An 8,230-nucleotide genomic window follows, 5' to 3' on the forward strand; every position below is an offset into this window, starting at 1 on the left:
ATATCAATAAGAGGGTTCCACGCCATACAAAGAGAGCCAAGCTACCCAACATTAAAATGAAGTGAGCCTAAAAGCTTAATGGGCCTAAAGCCCATTTCGAAGCGTGTTAATTGGATTAATTAAATAGGAGTGAATTTGGGTATGTATCAGCATATGAGGATAAGAGGATAACTCTTATCCAATTAAAGAGTCCAGATCTAAATAGAGATTTGGATCAGGAAACTTCTAATTTGATTAGGAGTAAATGATTTTGATCTACACATAAGATAAGGGATTATCCTTATCACTTAAAGAGTTCAGATCCAAATAAAGGTTTGGATCAAGAAACACCTAATCAGATTAGGAGATCATCTCTTTAAGGCTATATAGAAAGAGCAAGCGGACCTGAAAATTATACAACACAAAAAAATATAGTTTGAATGTTTCTGCCTTCAGTTCTTTCTCTCCCTACTCTTGTTGCCCTACCCAGTTCGATCTCCATTCTCTTGGAACTAATTAAGATTAGATCTTGATATTGTTTATTGCTAGAAGAAACAATTCTGAAGTTGTACTCACTACCTCATTCGATTCTTGTTGAAGAATTAGAAGTTTTTGGTGAAGAACTACTTGCTAATCCTGACTCATCTTAAACTGTGTCATCTTCAGTGGAGGGAGGATTTGGCACACTCTTTGGGCGTGAACACCTACGTTGGGAGGAGCATTTTTGCATGGATTCCATATTGGGTATACCTCTCCCTAATTTTGGTTTCAGATTTGGACCGGTTTGGTTAGAAGAATGAACCTTGAAAATGCAATTTTCTAAATTGAGAATACGATTCTCGGATGGGAGTAAAGAAATTTTAAAATTTTGCCTAACCTTTCTCTAGGGTTCGGCCATCCATATAATGGATCTCCCATCCCTTCAGTGGTATCATTGCTAGGTTAAAGTCTTGAACCAAATCAAATCAGATGTGGATCTGCGCAAATGGGCAAAAGGCGTTCTACCCGATTTGCACAATTAGCGTTTTTTTTTGGGAATTAGTTCCTAGATTATGGGCGAATGATCTGGAAAATAAATCTTTATTATTTTTTTTATATTTTTAGAATTGTTCTGTAAATGTTTCTTGAATTCTTGGGTTGCACATGTGATGGAGATAGAATCCTTTTGGTGCCAAGATTGGTGCACCCTGCTATTTCTTTTCTATTCAATTTGGTCTGTAAATAATTTTTTTTTAGCCAAATTGTATAGAAATTCAATGTGATGTAATAATAGAAAAAATTAGGTTTTTCTATTTTATTTTCATCTAATGATTGCTGGAGTGCACAACAAAGAAGAAAAAGATTTCACAGAAAGAAGCTCTACGATCTATGATTTTGCAGATATCGATTCTGCAATTTGTGATTAATTTTTATTTGCAGGTTTACAGGGTGTCCAAGAAAATCATAGTGCATCCCTCTGATTTCATTTTCTTGATAATTTGATTATCTGGATTTAATTTATTTTTCAAATCATTATTCTTGAATTATATCTTGAACTGGACACCAAAACTTGGGCCGAATTGCACCAGATTTGGTCCAAACTGGTTGGACCGAATTCTTGGCTCAATGGGGTTAGTTTTTCTGACCCAAACTTTGGCCAGAGGGTTGATTTCCCACTTCAAGTTTTTAATTTGGCCCACTTTGTAAAACCTAGTTTTAATATGTTAAAACTGCATCAGCCCTGATTCAGCTATATGGGCAGAACTGCTCTTTGCGATTCAGCCCATATACCTAGATAATGTTATTTGATAACATTATGGGATCTATTGGGCTGATACTGATTTAACCTAATTAATGTAGGGTTTTATAGATATTTTAATTGATTGGATCAATTTGTTTCATGCATGTGATGTATGGATGCGTGAGGTACTACGTACATGGGCCATAAGTACTTGGCCCATGTTAATTTGATAGTGGCTCTTTCGTACACCATGGCTGAATGAACATCATTGCCATTATGCCCATAAGATCATTGGATGATCTTCCTGCTTGATGGGCCCTACATCATCTTCCTCCCTAAGAGAAAATGTGCGAAACCCTATCCGTTTAGGGCCCATTTAAAATTGGTTTTGGGAAAGTCAATGGGAGCCACTTTGGTTTAACCTAAATTAGAACTAGGGCATAATTATTCGTTCCCTCCAGAGAGATATAAGTGCATGTGATAGAGAGATTCATATGATGAACTCTCTAAAAGCCTTCCATCATTAGCATGAAGATGAGTCATTCAGTAATGAGGAGATGCGCATAAAATTAGACTATCCATTTGAGGCTGAATCTGTTTGATTGTTTCATAAGATGATAGGGGCGTCATAGACTGATGTGGGAGGGGCCTATGATGGGTGAGCACTTACTGGACAAAACGGTTTAAACTAAAATGGCAATGAACCTTGTCTAACAGATGCCGAGGGGAAAGCTCATAAGATGAGTGGATATGATTCTTCATAGAAAGTGATGGGGTTATATAGCTGAAACAGTTGGCTCCATGCATTGTATGTGATTTTTCGCATTTTCAGAGACATATTTCATAGTCTCCGTCATTGAAATTGGAAGGAAATCTCGGAGATGAACAAATGAAAATGGAACATAGATTAAAAGCCATTTCTATGTAGATAACATGAGCCAAATCAAGTTGTGGACTAATATTTTCTTTGCCTTTTATCAGAAATGGCAAATGGGCAAATCGCCAAACTATTAGACGATAATAAGCTTAAGGGCCTAAATTACACTGACTGGTTTCATAACCATATGCTAGTGCTAATGTTTGAGAAATTGGACAAAGTTGCTAAGAACCCTAGGGCTTCTGAGGCACGTAGGAGGGAATATCAAGAATGGGAGGAGAAAAACTCTCTTGCCCGGTACTACATCATAGCCTCCTTAAACAATTAGATACAATGACAGTTTGATCAGATTGAAGTGTCCAAGGATATCTTAGACAGTGTATGCCCTTAGCTCCAATCAGCATGATGTACATTTAGAAATTTATTGTAAATGAATAAAGTACATATTTGATTCATGTTATTGTGGTGTGTTTCTGTATAATATCCTTGAACTAGACACATATGAAACTCATGTTAGTTTAGAATCTTCACAGTCATTAGAACAAAGGGACTCTGCTCTTTAGGAGTCCATCCTAAACCCGTTTTCCACTGGCTCGCCTTCGCTTGACTTGCTCTCTTGCCAAATCTCAACTGAATCCTTGATTTTGTCGAAGTTACCAGGAGACTTCGTTGAAACCATTGTAGATTTCAAGGCTCTGGCGTCAAAGAGATCTCAAGCTATCCAACTTTGCTTCCGCTCTCTACCGCTAGAACGAGTTGTAGCAACCGGTATCACTCGAAAGCCCATTTATTCTCCCATATTGCTTTTCTCAAACGTTGCTAAAAAAGTAAAATGGATAAAAATACAAAAAATCTTTCCTAAAGATTTTAACAATTATAAAAACCTCTCCTATAATTTAATTTTGCAAAATACCATTTTTGCCCTTATTCTAGCAACTTATTACATTCCCTGTACTATTGAGAAAACACTCGAACCCTAACAGCAGCCACAGTACTCAGAATATTCCGTACATCTTTCGGCGATGATTCTTCACCGAACGACGACCGTACTTCATCTTGTTGGTCGATTTCTTCACTAGAGTTCGTTCCTTTCACCGGACGACATTTGTATCTTTATCCCTTTCGCTTAGCTTGCAGTGGTTGTAGTGTTCACAATATTCTTCACCGAGATTTTTCGATGACTATTCTTCATCGGACGACGACCGTGCTTCATCCTATTGGTCAATTTCTTTCTTCGGACGATAACCGTGCTTCATCCTATTGGTCGATTTCTTCATCGGACAATTACTGTAAGTTTATTTTTCGAGTTATCAGTTAACATTGAACACTTCCTAGTTTATTCACTGGAGTATTTTGTAGGAATTCGATTTATTTAATCTTGAGCTCGATTTCTTTGCTAGGAGTGATAGAAATTGATTTTGTGCTATGTTTTCTAGTAAGAGTTTGATTTTGTGCTACGTTTTATAGTAGGAGTTTGATTTTGTGCTATGTTTCCTTGATTTCTTAAGTTCGCTTTTTGAGATAGGAGTGATAGAAATCGATTTTCTTATTTTCTTGTTTTCTTGTAGGAGCTCAATTTTGTGCTATGTTTCCTTGATTTCTTAAGTTCGATTTTTGAGATAGAGTGATAGAAATCGATTTCTGGCTTCGTCGTTCCTCTCCAATGGGACCGAAATTCCTCTTTCTTCCTAGGTTCGTCATTCCTCTCCTGTGGGACCGAAATCATTCTTCTTGGGTTTGTTGTTCCTCTCCAGTTGCCTCTCTTCCTGCTTCTTTCCTCCTCAATTGATATTCTCAGCTGGCAAAAGCGGGCAAAGGGTTTGTTCCTCATCCATGCTCCTCTTCAGATTTGGCAAAAGATGAAACTAGTGTAACAAGAGAGGAACCTGGATAATAAGAGAGGGCAAAGGGTATTTTAGTAAAAATAAGTATACAATAACTCGTATAGGGGTAAAATAGGTATTTTAGGTTTAACGTTTTCCGTTTTGGTCATTGAGGAAAAAGAATTTTTTTGAAAATAACAGGGAGGTTTTTGCTAAAATTAAATTGGAAAGATTTTTACAATTAACTCCAAGAAGGTTTTTGTATTTTATCCAATTAAAATTAAAAAAAGATGCTAAAAATGGGAGAACCCATATTGATTTTTCCCGGATGCTTAACCCAGAAAGCCGAAGTCAATAAACACTCCCGAGATTATAGAGTAGACGACTGTCGGCGTCCATACAGGTGAACCTAGCGTCGGAGTTAGATAGGGGTGGAAGGTAGTTTTCCGTTTTCCCTTTTCTATCACTGTTGGTGTTGTCACCCGCGTCGCCTGATTTAGAGGATCGGACGGTGGAGGCGTTGAAACCATCATCATCAAGAAAGGAATGAAGGCAAGAAGAGCGGCTGATGTCGGAGGCGAGAGGTCCACTGTCAAGAACTGGATATATCCGGAGGTTTGTATTCACCGGCGTTAATGGAATAATGGATTAACGGACGTTAATAATAAGGGGATTCTAAACAATTATCAAAAAACGCAAGAAGTTGCGATTGACGCCCCATATGTACATTTCACCGTGCATTGGGAATATTTTCCGTATACACGGCTGAGATAGTCTGTGAGGCGCCGATGTCAATTCAGTCCCAAGAGGAGAGGTTGACAGACAATAACGGACAAATGTATGACTGTCTATTTCAGTAAGAGTTTCTCCTTTTTGTTTACTTCCACTTGAACAGAGACCTACATGACCAAAAAATTTGTTTTGACATAATGTCGCTGGATGAATTTTTTTAGTTATTCTTATCATTATTATAGTAGCAGTTTTCTTGCATTAACATGAAAGGGGCCTTCTTACGTACATTTACAAATTCTATATACTTTTGCTTTGATTTTCTTTGATTTCCATCGAAAGATTTCGACTTGCAGAAATGTTGGTTCTGTACAATTCATGTCCCATTTTAAGTTCTTGCCCTTCGTGGTGTTTTGGTGTGTGGAACCTTTTCTTATATAAATAATTGATCAATTCAGGGTCATTTGATAATGGCTGAAGTGGCTGAATTAATTGAATTACTTAATCGTTTGTCTATAATTAAATAAATTAATAATTCACTGAGTGGGTTTGAATGGAGAATGCTATTGGGCTAATGAGTTGATCACTTTCACACTCTACAAGAAAATCAAAACTGAAAACCCCATTCAATTTAGCCACTTCAGCTTTTATCAAACAGTCTATTAGAGAATCAAACTAATGAACCAAACCAAGGATTCAGGGAATCTCTTTCAATTACTGTACACTTTTCAGAGTTTTAAGTTGTATTTCGTCCTCTCTACTGTATCTCGAGGAGAGAGAAATAACTAAAAGTGGAAAAGGATAAAAAGAGAAGAAGATCAAATGGCGTTTGCCATTTGAAACCAAAAGCTTGAGTCTGTAGATCTTCTGAACTAACGAAAGTACCGTGGAGACCATACGGCACCCTTGAAGGAATTTTGACAGAGGCTTCCTGTTTCATGTTGGAAGCATTCACTACCACCAGCTCTGAGGTTTCAGACTTCTCGTCCCGAACGAAACTCATAACATACCCATCGTCTTCATTACCGGCCAAATGGCTTCTTCTACCGGGCACGAAGCACGGCTCTCCGCCGAACCTCTGGTCACCATACATGAACTTCCTTACATGTCCAGTCTCCAAATCAACCTTGGCAAAACCTGAGCATTTCGGCCATGGCTCGGCTATTGCTAGATAGACGTATCGAGTCTTCCGGCCGAGCAGTTGCTTATTGACTTGCCCAGCTTCTAAATTCAACCCCGGCACAATTTCCCGACGACTCGACTCGCCGGTTGTCAGGTTTAGCTGAATTTCCGATAGCACGCTGAGCAGCGCATCATCATGGTCGTTGAAAACAGAGTCTGGAGGAGTCATGCAGGACCCTATAACCTTGATCAGTCTGTCACCATTGCTGGAGTTCTCTTCCCAAGCGTTCCACAAATGGAAGCAGAAACAGTTGGGTACCTCAACCCATTGAATCCTTGACGCATCTGTGTCATATCTCGGTAAAATTCCGAATCGAGAAGTCTTGTTTTGGTCGAAGACTACCGGGGATCCGCCGCGAACCATCTCGGAGAGCTTGAAAACGACCTGATGATCAGGGATGATTACGGAATTCTCCGTTATGGCGAAGTCATGGATCATGGTGGGCTGTTGGAGAGAGATGGCAACGTCAGGTGACTTTCTACCGCGAGTGTCAAATTTGAAGTACTTGAGATAAGGCTTCTTGAACACGTCGTAGCACAGAGCGAAAAGCTCCCCTGTCACTGGGTCCACTTTGGGGTGAGCTATCATCTGTGATCTGAGCTGGCCCGAAAAATCATATCGTCCAACTGTTTCGAGATCACCATTTGCTGTGATCTTGACATGGTAAGGGAGGTCATCCTCAGACATGGCGAGGAGGCGGCCGTTGAAATAGACGAGCCCAGCGTTGGCCACTCCACTGCCTTTGCTCGCGTCGACTATGCCAGCGACCGAGCGAGCGTAGAAGAGAAGTAGTCGAGCAATGCCCGAGTGGCCATGTAGTTCTCCGATTGCTTTCGGAAAGTAAGACCTGCCCAAAGCAGCTTCCTGCACAAGTCTGCTAGTGCGGGTGAAGCGGCCACAGTAGCTGGCGTTATCAGCAGAGTCCAGAGAGACGGCGTGGATCATCCCGTCTCCATCAAATAAGTGGTGTCCCCCAGTTGGAGCAAACATTGGGTTTGCTCCATTACGCAGGTAAACCCCACCACGGAGCTCTTCAGGGATTCGACCCACTACCTTAAGCTCATGGTGAACTGGGGACTCCTTCACTGGGGCGAAATTCCCAGCTATCTGAATGGCTGGGTCGGTTGCTCGCGGCAATGGCTGTTTCTTCTCCAATTCTTCAACTATGGCGCTCTCCACCTTATCCAACAGATTAGCTGCCAGTTTCTGTAGTGGGTTTTTCTCGGGCTTTGGTGGAGCAGCAGGTTGAGGTTCACGCACTGCAGGCATGATCGTCTTCCTCCAGTAAGGTTCAACGAGAATTTTACAAGTAAAAGAAGGGCTGGATTTTTCTGGGGTTTTAAATTTATATTTCTTGATGGGTGTCTGCAACTTCGATTCAATTTCGTATATGAGACTGCTGGGGTTACGAAAGGAAAGAGCAGAGGCTTGCATGGTTGGAAGTTAAGGAGGAGATGAGGAACAAGCGTAAATGTGAGTTTGAAGTTTGAAGAGAAGAAGGGGACTCAGATATTTATATAAAAGAATGGGAAAAGGGAGGGATCAATAGAGTAAACAAAGGAGCTGAGGCTGACTGGTTGAGGCTGAGCTATTGACCGGATATATATTATTGAGATGGGCTCATGGGCAAGCACGTGGGTAGGCCATGTGAGTAAATGGTTTCATGGATCGCTTCCATTACAAGGCAAAATCAAAGGAGAACCTACGACCATATATGCACCTCGATCCCTTTCTCATGGATTATTTCTGTTGCAGATAGAGCACTGAATGGGCAGAGGCAGCTGGGGACCCAGATGTCTCCTCAAATCTTCTTTTGTGTTTTATGTTTCTTCCAAGCATATATATATCCTTTTGTTTCTCGCCCAGCCCATATGGTTGCTTACACTTACACACCCCCATTTGCATTAGAAAGAGATTCA

General features: G+C 40.3%; 1 protein-coding gene across 1 annotated transcript; it reads right to left on the reverse strand.

Moving 5' to 3' along the window:
* Positions 1-4,752: 4,752 nt before the first annotated feature.
* On the reverse strand, positions 4,753-7,902 carry LOC148865201 (9-cis-epoxycarotenoid dioxygenase NCED6, chloroplastic-like). Its single transcript, XM_088975632.1, has one exon. It carries the CDS (start codon positions 7,743-7,745, stop codon positions 5,886-5,888), a length of 1,860 nt encoding a protein of 619 aa, XP_088831758.1. The 5' UTR covers positions 7,746-7,902; the 3' UTR covers positions 4,753-5,885.
* Positions 7,903-8,230: the final 328 nt, after the last annotated feature.

Source organism: Nelumbo lutea, chromosome 3 (genome assembly GCF_056320005.1).
Source record: "Nelumbo lutea isolate HS-2025 chromosome 3, American lotus-T2T, whole genome shotgun sequence".
In the NCBI taxonomy this organism is placed as follows: Eukaryota; Viridiplantae; Streptophyta; class Magnoliopsida; order Proteales; family Nelumbonaceae; genus Nelumbo; species Nelumbo lutea.